Below are 20877 nucleotides of genomic sequence, written 5' to 3'. Positions count from 1 at the left end.
TATTATAGTCTTCCAATATATCTTGTGATAATGGAAAGATGAAGTTGAAATATTTCAAGGTTCTAATGGAGACTATATATTCCTGAGTATGATTTGATTTGATTTTTTTTTATTTTATTATATTTTTATATATTAGTTTAATGTGTAGTCATTCAAGCTGTCTTTGAAAAATTGGAAACTTAAATTAAATATTTCATTTAAAATAATAGTAAATTAATCTTCTTAAGTCTTTTTGATTTTATTGTTTTTTATCTTTAAATATTACTGATAAATTTTATAGTTATTATAGTTGTATTATTGAAAGTGTAGAAGTGTAGAAGAAAAATAAAAAGAGTTATGAATAATTAATTATTCTTAATATAGATCATCATTTATTTAGTATGACTTAGTTTGGCCATTGGATTGTTTATTTTATCTATTTCTGAAGCTTATAATCATTCAAACTGGATTTAGAGAAGTGAGGAGTCTCTAGTTTTGTGCCTTGGTTCATCCCCATGGCACATTTGGATGCGATGCGAAGTGTGTTAATTTATCTGATCTCCAAACAATATCCAAAAAATATATCAAATGTACATTTGTTATGCTTGACATGACACTTTGAGGATTGTTCACCCAAAGCCATTCACCGCCCTCCTGTCACCGAAGCACCACGACATCCACACCTCTTCTCTTCTTCTTCTTCTTCTTCACTCTCCCTCTCCTTAGAACTCTCCTTAGTTAGGTGGGAAGAGAGTGGAAAAGCGAGGGGCTCAGCTGGCTTGGTGGAGGGCCCCTTTAGTATTTACTTTTTATTTTTTTATTTATATTTTCTTTAACTTATCTCAAATAAACTCCTAAAAATATAGACCACCAATATTATGACCATGTGACCCCTGACCCTGATTCTACTTAAATACTTAAACATATAATAACAATTATTATTATAACACTATAAATAACTATAATCAACATATAAATTAATTTAATTATTAATTAATTAAAAAAATTGATAGGTTAGTTTCAGGACCAATTTAATACAAGAGTGCACTCGACTCGTAGTACTGTTTGAACTCTCTTTGAACTCTTTTACCGAACTCTCTCATGGAATCGTTTATATCCATCGTATATATAATCGTCAGACTTAGACTCGTAATTCATTTACTGTATATGTATCCGTCATTTGATTAGTATTGATGTGTTACGGGGATCAGTGGAGAACGCCTTCTACAATATCCTCACTACCGTGGCTGGGGATTTTCTGCAGTGTCTTCCTTGAGTCAGTCTCCTCTTATACCGAGGGGGGATGATCCCGTCTTGACCACTCAATCAACTCCATGAGCTTCTTACTACGTCTGAGCTATGACTTGTTTGAATTCTATAATTAGAGGCTCGTAAGTCGTGGTCAAAATATAGTTGTCCATTCACAAGATGTCCTTGGTGTCTCAGGTCAATGGATCACTTATACAACCATGACATGAATCAACCAGATTGACGTTTAGGTATAATACCATTCAAGTATTCATACGGATCAATTCAGTGACCTCTTTCTCTAAAGAGCACCCACTATCTGTCCTTAGTGTGGCCATACTAATGCCATAGTATCAGCTATACTTATCATATAACTAGTATACGTTAGTGCTATTCTATCCAGATAATTCGATGTTCATCTCAACTATCCATCAAATAGGAATATTTAGAATACATGTTTAAAGACTAATGATCATTGTATAATGATCTCATCATAATTCATGATGTCATTGCACGTATTCATAGACTTTATTATAAACATCACACTAGAATAATAATGAACGTAAATATTTTATTCAATGAACTTAAATAAACATGGTCGTGTGATTGGCTTGACGGCAACATAATATCCATCAAAGAGGAGATGGAAAGATCAAATGAAATATTTCATGGTATAAATATATATTAGTTGTTATCAAGTATTGTATGATTTGGGGTCTTGGATCGTTTAAATTATATGTTCCTCAATTTTATAGTCATTCAAATTGTGTTTGGAAAATTTTGGACGATATTGAAATCAATTGAAAGATTTTAGGTAGTAAGAATAAGTTCCCTAATCTGTTGTTTGATTTGGGGTATTTTATTGCTTAAATATACATTAAGGAAGCTTATTATCTTTCCAATTGTCTTGATAAGATGCATGGATCTTTGATTGTTCTAAATATTTAGTGCTCAAGTATGGAGTTGTTCATAATGTCTTTGGGGAGGGCTTGACTAGACGACGGATGATAAAATTTTAAAGATTTGTGGATAGATTTTAGGGCAATTATTGCAAACTTTTAAGATACAGTTTGAACTTATATAACCTCCATGGCATTCATGTATTATACTACAAAACCCTAGTCAACCTAAAATTAAATAGGATGGAAAATAACATATTAAGGCCATATATTCAATCGTAATTTAATTGTATATTCAATGAGAAAAACATTAGTTGATCACATTAAGGCAGAAGGAAACCTCACCTTCCCAAGAATGTGGTGAACTTCAATGAAGACTAGGGAACACTTCCAACAGCCATAAAGTACTATGTTGGGTGTGTATTACAGTATTTTGTTGATGTGAATGGGCCAAAGAAGATAAGATAATGATTTTTATCCCAACGCTTTGATCTGAAACCATATCTCATAGAGCGAATTCCATGACAAATATCACATGCTTATTTATAATATATTCTCATGACTTTTTTATTGATTTCAGCGATGGAAATGAGATACTTGGTTCCAGTTGGTTATCTTGAAATTGGTTACTTCCCTTTGTTTATACTCCAATTCTCTTTTCACGAAGGCATCATATATTTATATCTTGCAATTCTTTTGACCATCTCCCGTGGAATGACAACCACTTGCCTACTATAAACATGTACTTTGACTCTAACATGAGGAATTAGCAATAATTCAAACAAAGATTTAGAGACAAAATTGAAGCCACACACTTGGACATTCAAGCTGGTTAAATATCACCAAATCATCTGAATAAACATCAAATTTGGTCCTTGGACACAAATTCTCTGAAAATGCATAAATTGTACCAAAGATATTCATTCTATTGACCTTTGATGTAAAAACTTGAAAATCCAATAAATATGAATGAAGAGGGAGTTTCAACAAAAGTGATGCCGGCAAGCTAACATCGCTAGTGATGGCAACAACAACATAAGACTACATCAAGAATGGGTGATTATAGAGGTGCCCACAATGATTCCATCTGAGAAATGGAAAGAATGTGGAATAAAAAAAAAAAATCAATAAACTCATGGGTTGAGACTAGCCCTACATATACATAAAACTTGAACTGGGCATAAACATATCAAAACTTTAGTGTCCAAGAGAAAATTAGATGACAAATGTTAGGGTTAATTTCTGATTGAATACAGCAGTACTGCATACTTTCTTGTGTCCTAATTCTCTAAATAAATGCCAACATGTACCTCAACAGAAAAGCCAGAAAACATAATCCTAAATTCCTCCATTTAATTCCAATAAACTTGATGTAGTTCTAGCTTTGAATCAATCCAAAAGAGAATACAACAGTGGTGCATTCATAGACTACACAGTCAGATGCATTAGTTTCTCTAATAGAACACTGGATTGATGAGGTCATTGCACTGCTCAAGTAAGATATAATTTTTTTCAGCTGAGGCAATTGAATTTTGCTTGGTTGTCACAGATTTTCAACTTTTTAATCAGAAAGCCTCTCCATTTGCTCCAAGGTTTGTCCATCTCTTCATAGTAGGAAGGGACTCAAAATTCACCAAATACTGAAAAAATAGTTCTAAATATCAATACTTCTTATCTGTATAATATTGATTTTTAAACATAAAAAGCAAAAAAATTACTTCAATTTCAATTCTTCATATAATTGAAATTGATATCTTAAATATTGATTTTTAAACATAATCTCATCCAAATAGACATTGATTGAAATTGATATTTTAAATATTGATTTTTAAACATAATCTCATCCAAATAGACATTGATTGGATGGATTTATTACTGGAAAGCATATTTATGCTGATGCAATTTATGGTCTAGCTTTAATAACCCTACGTTGTTAAATAGTATCCATGACATATTATAACTTATATTTTTTTAGATGTAACTAATGGATGTTTTGGTTTTATAATTTTTTTCGTGTATATCGTTAGTATGGCCGAAAGTAAGCCATTCTGTGGTAGAGATCTGCACACATTATTATGCTATAATATCCACTATCACCGACTCAAGGAAAGATCAAATATTAGTTGAGGATAAATTTTTACCTAAAAATCTCCTCAAGATGCATCCCAAAAATGCTGAATCTCAAAAGAAGACATTCAGAAAAAAAAAGAAATGACGCTTTACAATTTTCTCCCAGGATTTACGGCTATTTAATCAGCTATCAAGAACAACAAGAAAAGCTTGTCCCTCATAAAATTTTGGCCCTTCCGATTAACAGTTAGGGATGGTTTCCCAAAATTCACTACCACGACTATCCAATGTAATCACAAGACACAAATTCCGGTGTAATGTCATCTTTCCCTTTGCCCTGTGCATTACATTCCTCTGTTATGGATGGTGTTAGTATATTTACATTAATTTTCCTTTATTTTACTTTTGTGTCACTGGGCCACTCACTTTTTAAGTGACCCACCTGGACTATACCACTGTAAGTTGGTACTTAACCAGCTGATTTAAAATCCAAAATTATGGTTCACTGTTCTTTCGTTAGTTTTTCATCTGCCCAACCGTAACATAACAGGTGCCTATGACAGCAAACTAGAAGGAGATCTCCAGTGGAGAAATGGTGTCATAACCTCCTCAACCCCCATCCAACAGTCCGATCTGCGGGCGTATACAATGAAAACTTCTGGGCACTCATGCCTGATCATGAGATTGCCTGTCGAACGTCTAATGTCACATTGCACGGAATTGAGCTATGCAACAAATTGATCTCCCTTGTGATAGGATCCTAGGGGTAATTTCGTCATGTTAGCCCACAGGGACATTTTAGTCATTTGGTTATAGCTGTCTTTCCTTTAAATAGGGATGCCCTCCCTTTAGAAGGCAGCCAAGAAGAAGGAAGAAGTGTTCTTGTCTCCCCTCTCCTCGTCTAGGTCTGGTCTCCTTCTCTCCCTCTATGGTCCCCTGTCCTCGTGATCGTCTCTACTTCACCGCGTCTTCAGGCGGCTCGTCCTTGGCCGATCCCTAACCCCTCCGCTCGACCTTGTCTCCTATCCTTCCCGTTTCACCTCTCAACCCCGGGAATTTCTACCTCGCCTCATCCTCTACCCTCCTTCCGATACGAGCCTAGATCTAGGTTTGTATCACCTTGATCTTTGCCGGATGTGCTTGATGATCCCTGAAATTTTACTGCAGCTGTTCCAAGAGTTTCTGCTGGTTGAATCGCATCTAGATAGTGACCAGTGCTCGATATATTTTACTGCCCTTGTAGGGGCACTAAGATTTAAGTGACATAAGAATCATCTTTTATTGATGGAACCCACTCATAAAATGGCAGTATATACCAGAACTATGAGTTCAATTCGCACATTTCCCCAAATGGACAAGGTGAATGCAGCATGGGAGGGAGCATTGATAAGCATATTTAGACATATATGCTGAAGAAAATTGCCTTAAGTACATACCATGACAAATACCAGTGGTTTTTTCTAGAAGATCTGCAGAAAGAACTAGCCCCGTCTTTCTGTTTTATTGTATTTGTTCTCTTTCCACATTACAAATGATAGTCAAATCAGACAATTTGACTAAAATCAGATAAATAACAGAATCAAAGTTATCTAGGACTATCTCTGATAGAAAAGTGATGATAATCTGTCATCAAATAAAAAATGTTTGTCCTAGGAGTGAGATCTACTGAAAGGGCTGATGTCAAAGTATAGGACTCCTAAATGCTGGTCTTAATCACAATTTTTACGAAAATACACTCTGAGGGAAACCTCATTTCTTCTATCACTGCTTTAATAAAACAGAAAATTTGATGCCAAAGACGACGCTGGCGGAAAAAACTAAGTAGCGTATAAATTTACCTATCTTCTGCTTTTTGATTCCTTCCTTATCTCTGCGAGATATTTTTCCATATTGGGTTTCTCCCACAAGTGCCTCTGGACAAGATTTTTCTTGGTAGTTTCATCTGAAAAAAAGCAAACCTTTATTCTTACTAATGATTAACACACCATGGATCACTAAGAGCCACTGCCCTCTTTCTCTCCTTCTCAAACCTCTCTCCTCTGCTATCTTTCTCTCTATAATGGGAGAATATTTTATTTTGCCAAAATAGAAGAAGTTCATAAAGGAATATGTAATGTATAAAAGATGAAAGAAGAGGTTTTGGGAGATTACCCAGGTTCAACCAAGAACTAGAAGGTATGTTTAGACATCTTTGCGTCAAGTAGCTTGCATCATTCCAAGTATACGGAGCTTTCCTCACATTGTAACGCCACAGCCAAAGACACCTCCAGAGCAACAACTGAACGCAGAAAGAACAATAACATAGCATTTTTTCAGGTCAATGATTCTCAGAACTAAAGGAAAAAAATACTTAAACGTGTCATTAATAAAACTAATATGCATGAGCAACACCAGAAAAAATTGGAGCTAAGCGAATAAAGAGATAACAAGCCCACCTAACTGCATAAGATTAACATTAACAGGATTCCATGGGCTTAGGGCAGATGAAAATGAAAGAATCCCTGATTATTCTACTCAGAGATTAAGGTATTCTCTGAGGTTAGAGAGAAAGAGATACAGAGGGGGGTATAGATGTTGATCGGGAGAGGTAAGTCAGAAGGGAAAGTAAAAATTTGATGAGCTCAGAAAAGATGAATTTGAAAGAATAAACCCAACCATTCTGTAGAGATACTAATGTATTTTATGAGAGAGAGATAGAGAGAGAAGTGAGAGGGAAAAGAGATGGAATGATTTAAAGATGGGGAAAGGATTCATCTGGAGAGTGGCTGGGGGAAGATCTGGTGATAGAAAGGCAATCACAGAGAGAGTGGGATTGTTGACTAGTCCCATGATAAACCCTGTGATATGAAACGTCAAAGAGGAGTTCATGAGGCTCTCACAGAAGCCAGTAAAAGGACACGTGCGAGGCAGTCACAAATGAAACGCAGGCCGGAGATAGAGCCACACAGAAATTTCAAGACCCAAGTGTGGTTATGTGACATGTTCATGCCTGGGACGGCACTATATACTCCTGGTCACAGAAAGGAAGGGTCTGATTCGACTGTCCACCATCATTTCTATCAATTTAATACATCCCTTCTCCATCTCCAGAAGTATTGAGAACATCGCTGTGAATTTCTGAGATTGCGGCAGACATACATATCTACCTACATTTCCTTTCCTCTTTTCATAATCTCGTGATTTGTGTATGTTTATCAGATTATGACTCAAATTTATCAAAGACCTCCTAGACAGATGTCCTGGAAGCACATGCAACCCCAGTGGATTATCGATTAAAAGTGGTATTCGAACAAAAGGAATTAGCTCTAAATTTCTCCCTGGAGTCGAACATTGAAAAAAGCGGGTAGTTCCAGAGATCCTCCAAGCACCCAATCTATGTTCTCATCTTGGTCTAGATGTCAACTCACTAAATGGGTAGATCTATAGCAAACTCTAGTGATAGGCCGATCAGAGGATGGAAACTTTGATCTGGGATAATGAGATAGTAGGGAGAGAGAGCGGGAGACAGAGACAGACAGAGAGAGATAGAGAGAGAGAGAGAAAGAGAGAGAGAGAGACAGAGAGAGATAGATAGAGATAGAGAGAGATAGAGAGAGACAGAGAGAGACAGAGAGACAGAGGAGCAGAACCGGCAGGAACCCAGCTGCCTGGGAGTCAGTCAGATACTAGAAGGGAATAGCCAAACTCAATCAAGGCAAAGTCCTTACTCCTTATCTGGACATGAACCCTCAAAAAAAAATTACAAAAGACCTTATAACACTTTCTTTAAAAATAAATCATTTTTGTAAGATAAACCTTCATCCTAACCCTACACAAAAGCTCCCCCCTCTCTTCCCTTACAAGTACAGCCATATTGCAAAGGTTTACTCCTTCAAATGAAAGGATCGAAAGCATTACTGACCTTGCCAAGATGATACGGCAGAAGAAGAAACTGTACAACAATAAGGTCCCAAATTGAGGGTTTTTCAGCTCCCTGGATCTGCAATTGAAGCTCATTGCTAAGTTCTTCTTCCATTTTCCTGTACATGCCATTGAGCAGAATGTTAGTATCTTTACTTCAAGAGAAAGTTTGTTTCATAGAAAAAAACAGCCAACAGATCTCTGGGGAACATTTTATTTATCCAGTATCCATCAGAAAAGATAATAGATTCTCATACATTTGTTAAAAAGAGAAACCTCCAAAAAAAGCAGCGTTGGAGAGAGAGGTAGGATAATATACCTAGAGACAAATATTTAAAAGGGAGAGATCCACAGAAAGCTAATGTCGGGAAAAAAACTAGAAAGGAATCCAAGGACTTAACTCCACAGTTGATTTTGTGGGGAAAGAATGAAATGCATAAGCAATTAATTAGAAAAATCAATTTAAAGAAAAACATAAAAAAATTAGGATAAATATAGATAGAATCTACTTCAGTGATGTCATAATCTCATAGGACTATAAAACATTAAAAAGTGTCATCGGCTTGATTACTGTTCTTTGGCATAAGAACACCCAGCATCTGGAGTTAAATAACTCATGTGCAGCCACCTTGACCCACCATTTGATTGGCAACTAAAGGTTAGGTTTAAGAATTTGTGGAGAAGGATGCCAATCCACCATGGAAACTGAGGAGTTGCCAATCCGGGCACCAAAGGGGTTCATCTCTCAACAGTCATCCATCCAATTGGATTGCACTGAGTGGTTTGGGCATCTAGTCTTGGACCAGATTACATTCTATTCGAGTCAGGTATTTTCCATTTTCAGGGTTGTGACAGCGTTATCAGAGCCATTTCCTGGCCCATCACCATATTGAATGGTCACCACGAGGTCAAAGGGACTCCCTTGAAGCCCGGATTTACTCCATTGAATCCATGGTCACAGCCGACATTCCACCATCGTTCTCCTGTTACAGATTGCTCAGCTTATCAAAGCTTTGCAGATGTCGTCATCGTGGTTGAGCCTCTCCCCAAATGAACCCCTAACCAATAGAGCATGCCATCATCTTGTAGGAGACACGGCCAGTCAACCGAAGGCCATACAGATTTTCCTTCTACCAAAAGAACAAGGTTGAAAAGTCGGTCCAGAAGCTCTTATCAGGGGGCATTATTCAGCACTCCCACATTCTGTTCTCCTGTCGGGTGATGGTTCAGTGTAGGCTACAAAGCCTTGAGTAGGGTGATAGTACCTAATTCTTTCCCAATCCCAGTGTTTAATGCGCCGAATGAAGAACTATGCGGTCTTTGAATCTTCTCAACGTTGGATCTGCTGTCAGGATATTATCCAATTCGTATGAGGGCCAGTGATATATTGATAAAACCGTGTTCAAGACTCACCATATTCATTCAGATTTAAGGTAACGTATTCGGTCTCTCAAATGCCCAGGCCACTTTTCAGTCCTTCATGGATATGATATTTTACCCCTTTGTAACAAAACTTGTCTTGGCCTTTGATGCTACTCCACCACTCTGACAGTGGAAAAGAAACAACACAAGATTTGAGTTCACACAACTTATCAGTTGACCGCCTCAATGCCACAATACACCCTTGAAGGAAGAGAGTATTCTTGAAGATAGTTGAAATCCCTCGGAAAGAATGCTCCACATCATTGTATGCAGCCTCCTGCTCCCATAAGCCATCTCCCACTATAAGATCTCCAGCCCGCCAATCAACCCTCCGCCAAGAAAGAGCAGGAAGCATGATACCCTTCCCTCTCTTCCTCCATCCTTATTTAGAAGCTGCATTTGAAATTACCCTCCCCCCCCACCCCCACACAAAAGACTTGGCGGTTAGTCCTCTTGGTCAGCACATGTTATCGCACGAGCTGACTGTACTACTGCATCCGCTGGCCTCTTCCTCATCTTCTCCCTGTCTTCTTCCTTTTCCATTTATAGCTCAATAACCGTACTGTAACAGTCTCCTTCAGCAATATTTTGGTCCACAAGTGGTCCAAGGACGAATATATGCAGCAATGGAAATTGGTATTTATAAGTGCCAGCATAATCTCTTTTATGTTAGTATCAAGAATTGCACATTCAGCCAACTGCATTTTGAATATCTGGGTCACAGGGTCTCCAATGACACCGTAATTACAGATTTATCAAAATATCTTCCATCCTTCACTGGACTCCTACAAAGTCAGCGCAAGAATTGTGCAGTTTCCTGGGCTTTGCAGGTTATTACTGCATGTTCGTGAGGGTGTGCACTGTCCTAGCCGCACCTTTAGTTGCTTGTTGAAAAAAGTGAGCTTTTGCCTGGTCGGAGCACGCACATGTACTTTTTAACCGGCTGAAGAAAAATACATCCTCTACATGGGTCATTGCACTACTGGACTACTTTCGTTTGTCCTCACGACAGACGCTTCAGTCACGGGTGTGGGGGTGGTCTTCGTGCAAAGGGGACACCCAGTCTCATTATTCAACCAATCTTTTCCCCAGACCTCACGGAGCAAATCGGCGCTCATACATAAGACCCTTGTAATGATAATCCAGAAACGGCATCTCTGTCTGATATTCCAGAAATTAACTATAAGGATTGATGAGTACTGCCTGAAGTTCAGACATAATCACAAAGAGATGCCTCAACAATATCATTTTGACATTGATTGGCATGGTAAGAATCAGACAAAACCTTATGTCAATAAGGGAGTCCACTGCCAAACCTACAAAATGTCCACACTCAAGACTTCTGGACTGCTTCAGCCCTTGGCCATACCAATGGGAATCTGGAAAGACCTGTCCATGGATTTTGTCAAAGGACTCCTGAAATTCAAGCGTCATGCTTCCATCCAAGTCGTGATGAGCCACCTTTCATAGTGCGGCTATTTCATTTCTCTGTAGTGCCTTAAATTGGCCAAAGACATTGCCAACGTCTTCGCCATGGACATCCGTTCGCATGGCCCTTTGTGATTCATCTCTCATCCAGCAGGCCTTGTATTCCTGTCAATAGGCAAAAATCTGCAGAGGGACAGCATCTTCACAAGAAAGTTTTATCAAGAGTCCCAATTCTTGGAATGGCAGCAACCTCCAGAGCCAATGATCCCACGTGCAGGGGGGCTAGTCTTCCAATACTTCAATAAAAAATGGTTCTACCCATGAATGTGGACAGCAGCCAATGTCACAAGGGCCCTCCCCACCAGTAGGGGTTATAGAGCCACCAAAATGAGCTCACCCATCAGTAGGAGCTACAGCTCCTCCAATATCGAGTGCGGGCTACAAATCTTCTCAACAACTCTCCCTGCCACTAAATCAGAATAGGGCGGCTACTGCTCTGTAATCACTAGTAGCCACCAGCAGAAGTTATCCCCCAAGACATGTTAAACCACAGGTGAAGCCAAACCTGGTTCTGATTCCATGTTGGTCAATGCAATAAAAGACGGCGTCAGGCCAACAGGAGGACCCTGTTGCCCTGGGAGCCAAGAAAGATAGGACAAGAAACAAAAAAATGGCCAATTTTCCATGATATCATCTTCCCTATACATAGGAAAGATTGGATCTGTAAATCCAATACAGATGTCCATTAAGCCCATACATCTCTAACTTCTAACAAGCTATTTTTAAGATAAATAAATAATTATCGGGAAACAATTTTTTTTCCAAAATTATAATGTTCAAAGAAACATTCCTTGAAAACATGAGTATCTCAAAAGTTCTTAGTGAAATTCTTACTTATCCATCTGCTTCCGACCCTTCTTCTTGTTGGTCACGCCCCCACCACGCTCTAGTTCCAAAGCCTTCAACTTATTCTTATAAGCTGGCGTTTTCTTCACCATTTCCACAGCCTAAAAAGAAGCAGACATCATTTTACCCAAGCTCTTGGAACAAGACCGCAACTCTGTTATAAAATTTATCAAGCGGATTTAATGAATAGAAATCAATTATTTTAAAATAAGTTTAATAGTGTAGTACCTGTGCATATCTTGACCTCTGGTTGAAGAATTGTAATGCCGAGACAACTAATAGAAGACCAATCAGAACTGCCCGGGGATCCTAAAGTTGGTGGACCAGAAACCACATCAGCAGGCAAATTCTGATGATGGAAATTTTGTAACACCCTTTAAATATTATCCATAAAAATTCATTTTTGAATATGTGCACCGTTTTGTGGCCGTAGTAAGCATGATAGTAGCGGGCTGTATTGTAGAACACCTGAGAAAATTGGAGACGAGTTAGTCTCAACATGCACAGAAACTCCGATTTTCCATGGTTGCACTAAGGTCTCTGCATGTATAACACTTAGATATGTTCAAATCATCACTTAAGAAGCTGAGTCTTCATTCACATTGTACATGATATTAATGACACTTACTGTCCTTTTTCTGTATTCTTCATAAATTCATGATATTAAATAAATTCATGAAGCAAATGCATTATGGAAAATGCTCCATTAAAACATTACGCAATATCAGAAAATTTAGAGTTCAAGTTTGTCAACTGTTGAAAGGTTTGAGAGCAGAACGTTTTAAATTCAAGTCTGTTCTGTGGCCCTAGAAAGAAAGTTTGGGCTGAAATGCACTAAATTTCGTTTATATTTAATGTTAGTGTGACGTCATAGGGTTAGTGGGTCCCTGTTCTATAAGGCCCACTAACCCCACTTATCCCTCAACTATCTTAGGGTATAAATACCCTCTTATTGTAACTCCCTAACCATCATCACCACTTATTCTCCTCTTCTGACTTTGTATGGTGGCCCTAGCTAGGCTCTCCTAGGGTCCTGTCCTGGACATCTCCTCCACGTTTTTTTTTTTTTTCTTTCTTTTCTTCGCTTCGCTTGCTTTCTCCTCTTTTCTCCATTTCTTCTCGGTTCTTTTCGATTTTTCTCTTCGGTTGATCTGCAGATTCATTCGCAGATTTGCTGATCCGTCAATCAGATCCCGTCTGAAGGTCTGAATAGTGATAAAGCCCAGCCCGGCGCACGAAAACGCCCCGGAGCGCGCCCGACGCCCGCCGGTCCCCGCCGGAACGCAAACGCGCGGCGGAAACGCGCAGCGCGGTCATCAGTCGTCCCAGGGCGCCAACCGCCAATCAACTGGACGGGTTTCGCGTCAACGGGCGACTGGCCCGGACGACGCGATTTTTATCACCGTCATCGGGCGGCGCGTCAACGGACGGACCGGACGCCAACAATCAAACTCTGTCTCTCGGCGCTAATTTTGCTGCCTGTGCCCCGCCTGTCATCGCCTTGTGCTCTGGACTGCTCGCTTCTCCTGTCGCGTCTCTGCCGTCTCTGCTGCCGCGTCTGCTGGCCCGCGAACCCCGCCTAAGCACCCAGAAGGTCGAAACCTGCATTCTTATTACTATTTGGCGGACTTTGACTTTGCGCTCTCCCCAGCAAAATCAAAATCGCCAGCCGACACTCCACGCCTCAGCGCAGCGGTGGTCCGTCGCATCCTACAATGGATGGTTAGCGCGTCTTGACTCCTGCAGGCTCTCTCTTCCTCGCCACGCATCCACACAGACGACTCATCGAGGCCGCATGGCAGGCCATTATTTTCGCCGCATTTTATTTATGTTGGCTTCTCGCATCAGACCGATTTACCATCATTTTACTCCAGTTTAACAACCACAACGTCAAAGCTTTTGGCTTTGAGGAATTAAAATTTTTTGTTCGATTTAGAGGTTCTTTCGCGACCAAGCGCGCTTGTTCAGGGACTTCGGAAAGCAGATGTGTTCAGATTATTGCCGCAACCGACCCGAGAAATGGGATATGGGGGAGAAATGGATGGGACTATTAGATTGATGGGACGGGTGAAGGGCGGACAATGCAGATCGGCGTGCATGGGCCGCATCGGCGGCCCGTGGGATATTTGGCTGCCCGAATCTGCAGATGGAGCCCAGGCCCCCAGCAGTTCGGCCCCCCCTCTTCCAGACTCTCTCAGAGCTGTCCAGGAACTCAAAGCCGCAGCTTCCAGCAGTTCCTCCAGTCCATCCCCGTATCGACTCTCTCCGTCTTCTCTGCTCTTGACCACCCCACCCACTCCCGGGGACCGGGATCCGAGGCACTTCGAAGAGCGACGATTACTGGGAATAAGGCACCATATGGCAACCAACTGTAAGCGCGAATTCGCCAACTGTCCCGCCAAAAGAGAAGAAAAGGAAAGAAAGGCAAAGAAAGAGAACTCTCTCATTGCCAGACCACGTCTCGCCGCCCCAGCTGTCGACCCCATGGGGTAGCCTAGCCAGCCATGGTCCAGCCCATCATGTCCCAGTCCACGGCCTTCGGCCCAACTTCGGGTCATCTCCTTTCATCTCATCTCCTTCTTCATCTAGGGATCTCCTTCTTTCTCACCACTTCGTCTTACGCCACACTTCTGGATGATACCACAGCCGATGGATTATGCCGAGCTTCAATCATATTCCATTGTTACCGCGCCCTGGTGTCCCCAGGTCGGTCAGTTCGCGCGCCGGGTCTGGGCGGAGTGCGGAGAGGGTATTGGGGCAATCCATGTGGGGCGGAGAATGTTTTAGTCACTATTGCTTTTCTATTGCCATCTGTTGTGCTTATGTCCTGTTGCTGTATTTGCTGTCATTTCACCTGCTTGTTGATTCACTTTATTGCTGATTTCACCTTCAGCTGGATGGAAGGGGTCGGGTCTGATAAGGTGGGGAGGACTGATGCTGCTGCTGCTGGACGGGGGGCTGCTGCTGATGCTGGCGGGGAGCAGGATGCTGCGAGATGGGCGGAGCAGAGCGCGGTCGGCTCCACCTTGCCCACCGCGCCACGAGGACACCGCCTTTTCTCTATTTGCAGGTTTCTTTTCTTGTGTTGTGTAAGGGGTTGACTGTTTCTTTTTGTTGTGGACGAGTTGTCAGTTGCCGTTTTTTTTTCTCATTTCTCTCTCTCCCAGTTCCACTATTTTCCACCACTCCATCTATGTATCCGCCTCGTTTCACAAACCTCACACCAAACCACAACCGTTGACCGGGTGGTTTCTGGATTTGATATTTGAAGGATGACAAGCCCTGGACGCATCTTTTTGGTGTCTTCTGTGGCAACTGGCGTGAAGCCACTGTTCAGCAGCGGGCAAATCTTTGTGGCAAAATCAGATTCCAGCCAGATTCAGCGGATCACGCTTTAGAGACGATTCGCACTTCACAGCCTTCCAGGATTCTCAGGGCATTCTTCCATTCTTCGTGAACATTGCTCGAGTCTACCTGTGTTGCTTGAATGGATCGTCGGTCATTCACACGATATCGACGGCTCGAACCTGAATGCCTTGTTGCTGAATTATAATGTACCATGGATATTGCTGAGTGACATGCTTGCCACGCATCTCCATCGGAGTCGCCTTCCGATCGAGCATTGAGTTTGCATTCCTATTTGATGGATGGGGAAACTCGAAGCGGCCTTCGTGATTCTTCTTCAACGATGCTTCGCCTTCTTTGATGTGCACGCCGCCACGGATCTTCCGCGACGCTTTGGACGCCACGGCCTCGGCCCTAGGCCCCCTAATGGGGCCCTCTCGGCTACCGAAACTTTGAATCGGCTCGCCGCCTTACCCTCGTCACTCAACGTCTCTGCGAATTGTCTCCCCCGTTGGGGCTTCCTCCTTTTTCTTCTTTCTCTTGGAGCCAGCTCTCAACACCCCTCTCCCCCTGTTCCACCTCATTCCCCCTACCCTCTCCCCCGCCACACCTGCCCTCCTCTCCTCTCCTCCCTCCACCTCTTCCCCCCACATTTCCTAACTCCACCTCGTCTATCTCCCCTCCTCACCTCCTCCACCCTCTTCCTCACCTCGGAGACTCCTCCGGCTCCCTCCCTCAGACCCTTCACGGACTCTCCCCTCCTCCCTCATCGCCTATCATGCCTTCATTCTTCTCCTCTCCGATCGCTCATTCTTCTCTCTCTCCCATCTCTGATCTCCTGCTTCCTCCTCATTGATTCCTCTCCTGCTGCTTTCGCTCTGCTGTCCACGCGCGATTCTGTTCTGCTCATCTTGCTGCGCTACCCTCTCTTGTCTTGGCTGCTCTCTCCTCCCCTCTACCCTCTAGCTCTCCTTTCGATTCCGATCTCCCGCACACGCTGTCTTTCTGACGCATTCTCTCCCCCGTCAAAAGGCGCGCGACTCGCGAGAGATGCATCGCTAGCAGATGCAGCGCTTACGGGCGGATGTCGGGACCACTGCCACTTCAGCAAAAAATGAGTGCCAAACCCAAAGCGGCACTCCACATCATCATGCAACCGTGAGAGCCAAGAAGCGAAGTCGCAAGGAACATTTCACCGGCGGCTACATCTGGCGGTTGGCGACTATTCTTCCGCTGGCGGTCCGTGGCCAGGGTGCTACTTTTCTCCACTTGCCTCCGGTGGCCACTTCTTGACCCGTTATTCGCAATTTAGTCAAGAATGCTGCACTGGGATTGGATGCGGAAGCTCTCAATCGGGTTGTGGGGGCATCTGGGCCCGCAGCAATACTCAGCCGCACCTCCTCTCTTCTCTCTAAGTCTACAGCCGGTCTCCTGTAGGTTCGGCTCCACGGACCTTCGTCATGTGCTCAAGGAGTGGTTGGATTCTTCTGCTCCGTCGTGTGGACTTCTTCAGGATATATTCAGGGAATGGCGATCTCTCGTCTTCTTCCATATGATGATATGATGGATTGCGATCAGATCAAGTACCCGGGACCGTGAGCTGCTCTGCTCTTGCTGTTCTGAGGAGGCAACCCTTGACCCTGCCTTGACTTTTGTTCTTCTTCTGGGTGAGCGCCTGACTCTTGAGGTATCTCTTTGTATCCCGCAGAAAGTATGCGTCTCATTTGCTGAAGCTCACAGGCATGGTTGATTGTGCACCGTTGACCACTCCAATTGACCATGGTGGGGAGCCTCAACCCGTAGCTCCGTCGCCAGTATCTCAGTTGGTGGGGAAGGCCTGACTCCTCACCACACCAGGCCATCCAGAGGCCAGATTCAGTTCTGCTCGGCCAGTCTGCACAGCCAGCCAGTGCTGCATCATCTGAACGCTGATCATCGGCCAGCCAGCTCGCACAGCATACACTGAGATCCATGCTGACGCAGCTCAGAGCGATCTTGCCGCGACAAAGTCAAGCACTGAGCTGATTCCGGCGTGATTGTCTTGGTGACCGCCACGTGTGAGCATGCATGCTGCACTTTTTGGCTTATCTTTGGAGTCTCGCGATGGAAGAGCCGAAGACAAGACAAAGCTGCTGCGATTTATCTTGCCGACCGGCGGCAAGAGCCGCCGCGGCGCGATATCGATGCGTTCAAGTGATATAACGTAGTACAGTTGCCGCGGAGATGCACCGCCGATCCACTTTTTCTGTGACAATGGAGTCTACGAACCCCGAGTTCCCGAATTCAATGGAACAGGGTCAATCATGGCAGGCGACTTCTACCCTTTCATGGATATGCCGACGAGGGATCAATCGTATGTTCGCTTGTTGCGACCGGCTGCGGACGACGCGGCTGTCGGGCCAAGGGCATCTCTGTTTCCTCACCCTCCCAGTCTCCATTCAGGATATCCACATGGATGACCTCACTTTCCACGCTCCACGTGTGAGGCTCTTAGATAGGTTAGGGTTCACTTCCTCATCCACACTAACACCCTCTGGTCCCAACTCTCTTCCTCTTTCTATAAATACCTATATAACCCTCTATCCCATCTCTCTTACCTCTGTTTTCCTCTTTGACCCATTTAACAACCTTAATTTCGTTCTATACCCAATTAAAGATTAACGGAGGATTTTCACCCTAGCATCTAAAACGTTTTCAACAGTGAAAATCAAATGGACAATATCTCCAATTAGACACTACCAATGCAAACGAGTTCAGTTCTGAGAACATAAATTTACAGGTAATTAGAAGTTAAAATTAGAGTAATATTACAAGGTTTTTCCACACACCATGAAGATTTTTGCTTGTGCATTATGAAATTGCGAACAGGCGAAGGCATACCTCCTCCGGATGAGCAACTGCATAGTCATATCGCTCCCGTGTTTCATCATCTTTCAAAATCTGGATATAAAAAGTTAGTAAACGTTATTTCTATATCTGATATCATAAATTCGGTCATATAGTTCATACACTGATACACATCACAGAAGACTTAAAGGATAGCACTTAATACACGGTCTTTCAAAATAAAGGGAAAATAAACAAATATTTCAAAAAATATTCTATTTCTGATTTTTTTGAAAGAAATTCTACTAAAGAAATGTGAAAATAGGACTTTCTATGAACATATTAACCCTCGATCAATGTCACGGTATCTCTTGTTTCTCACCACCCGCCTCCTCGCTATTGAAGAAAGAAATTAGTCTTAGCAAATTGAAGAGTAATGGGATCAAAGGTTGCCGCCTGTCTCTTAACCTGTCTGCGGGTTAGTGTTTGCAATGAAACGTGTATCTTTCATTCATGGAGTATGTACTACTTATACAACGGTATTGGGCCTTATTGTGCCCCCTAGCCCGTCAAGTAAATCTATCTCTGCATGTCCTTACATTATGGACCCATCAGAGTTACAAGCATTCAAGGAACTAGAGATAAGGAAGGAAATTGTCACAGGCTGACAAGGGAAATTGGTAAAAAGAAAATGAGAAAAATTAACCAATGATAGTATAACAAGACCTTAAGTACTCGAGAGAGAACAGGATAGGATAAATCTGACGGAAAATTTGAAATAATTCATTCAACAAATGATAGTATAGTTTTGAATTATGGTCAACGTATTCGAGTCCATTAATGCTTTATTCTTTCAAGCTTCTCTCATCTTCATTTCTTGAGAAAATTTGATTCCAATCTTTGGGAAATAACTTGAAACAACTTCATTTGAAGACTGATCACAATTTAGAAAACAACGCGGCACCTCGTAAGCATTGGCGATCTTTAAGAAAAGCTTCTTCGACTCTGGATCTGGATTCTTGTCCGGGTGACTAGACAAAAAACAAGAAACCTTCAATCAGAGAAAAAATAAAATACGAGCACTATCGAAAACGCAGAATCGGGAATCAGGCATAAGAAATCTAAAGAACGCACTGTTTGAGCGAGAGCTTGTAGTACGCTTTCTTGATCTCCGAAGCATTAGCGTTTTGCTTTACCCTGGATCCACCAAAAACAGAGAAATCCAAGCACATTGAGATTGAGAAACCATTAAGATCAGCAGTAACATTAATTCAAAGAAATTAAATAAAAATCAGCATAAACAGTTGCAGAAAATGCAGGAAAAGAGTAGATCACCCGAGGAGATCGTAGCAGTCGTCATCACCGCAGTAGATTGCCTCAGCGGACGGCGAAAGGAGGACGAGGAAGAAGAGAATGGACACAATCGAGATCAATTCGGCCCTCATCGTCGTTCTCCTTCGCCTGGAGGAGCTTCGAGCGCTGCTTCCTCCCTCTCCTCGCTTTGAGTCTTTGCCTTGAACCGAAAGAGTAGTAGTAACGGATTGGGTTCGAAGTTCGGGTCGAATCGGATCGATGAGATCGGATCGAATCGGATCGATGAGATCGGGTCGAATCGGATCCGATCAGATCGGATGGGACTGGGTCTGATCGGATTGGATCAGGTTGGATGTGATCAGATCAGATCGAGTCAAGTCGAGTCTAGTCGGGTTGAGTCGGGTAAAGTTGGAACCAGTCCGGTGGGCCCAAGCCAAGAGTCCCCGTGGGAGGGGGACCGAAAATTGTTAGCTCGTCACATATCGGCTATTGTTGTTTGAGGTCAGATATCGGGTTGGGATCGAGATGATTTCAGATGTCAAATCGGGTGGGATCAGATGAGATCGGGTCGAATCGGATCGGGTCGAATCGGATCCGATCAGATCGGATGGGACTGCATTGGAGCGGATTGGATCAGATTGGATGGGATCAGGTCAGATCGAATTGAGTCGAGTCGAGTCGCGTCGGGTCGAGTTGGGTAAAGCTGGAGCCCTTCCGGTGGGCCCGAGCCAAGAGCCCCCATGGGAGGGGACCGAAAATTGTTAGCTCGTCACATATCGGCTATTGGTTGTCTGAGGTCAGATATCGGATGGGATCGAGATGATTTCAGATGTCAAATCGGGTGGAATCAGATGAGATCGGGTCGAATCGGATTGGATGAGATCGAGTCGAATCGGATCTGATCAGATCGGATGGGACTGGGTCGGTTCGGATTGGATCAGATTGGATGGGATCAGGTCAGATCGAATCGAGTCGAGTCGGGTCGAGTGGGGTAAAGTTGGAACCCGTCTGGTGGGCCCGAGCCAAGAGCCTGCGTGGGAGGGGAACAAAAATTGTTAGCTCGTCAGATATCGGCTATTGGTTGACTGATGTCGGATATCGCGATGGGATCAAGATGAGTTCAGATGCCGGATCGGGTCCGATAAGATGAGATCGGGTCGAATCGGATCGGATGAGATCGGGTCGATTCGAATCTGATCAGAGTGGATGGGAATGGGTCGGATCGGATTGGATCAGATTGGATGGGCTCAGGTCATATTGAATCAAGTCGAGTCGAGTCGGGTCGAGTCGGGTAAAGTCGGAACCAGTCCGGTGGGCCCGAGCCAAGAGTCTCCGTGGGAGGGGGACCGAAAAGTGTTAGCTCATTAGATATCGGCTAGTGGTTGTCTAAGGTCGGATATCGTGATGGGATCGAGATGATTTCAGATGTCGGATTGGGTTGGTTCAGATGGGATCCGGTTGAATCGGATCAAATGAGATAGGGTCGAATCGGATCCGATCAGATCAGATGGGACTGGGTCAGATTGGATCGGGTGTTTCT

The 20877-nt window shown here is 42.9% G+C and overlaps 1 protein-coding gene across 1 annotated transcript; it reads right to left on the bottom strand.

Moving 5' to 3' along the window:
• Positions 1-3454: 3454 nt before the first annotated feature.
• Positions 3455-19531, bottom strand: LOC144707878 (Chaperone DnaJ-domain superfamily protein). Its single transcript, XM_078581129.1, has 11 exons — positions 19359-19531; positions 19158-19220; positions 18988-19054; positions 18078-18137; positions 12270-12320; positions 12081-12161; positions 11841-11953; positions 8098-8215; positions 6348-6474; positions 6035-6138; positions 3455-3766 (listed from the first exon to the last, which is right to left on the bottom strand). The coding sequence occupies exons 1-10, from the start codon at positions 19466-19468 to the stop codon at positions 6035-6037; spliced, it is 894 nt and encodes a 297-aa protein (XP_078437255.1). The 5' UTR covers positions 19469-19531; the 3' UTR covers positions 3455-3766.
• Between the last annotated feature and the right edge of the window lie 1346 nt (positions 19532-20877).

Source organism: Wolffia australiana, chromosome 9, assembly GCF_029677425.1.
Source record: "Wolffia australiana isolate 7733 chromosome 9, ASM2967742v1".
Lineage (NCBI taxonomy): Eukaryota > Viridiplantae > Streptophyta > Magnoliopsida > Alismatales > Araceae > Wolffia > Wolffia australiana.
The sequence above is the reverse complement of the archived record's forward strand: the minus strand, read 5'-3'. Positions and strand labels throughout refer to the sequence as shown.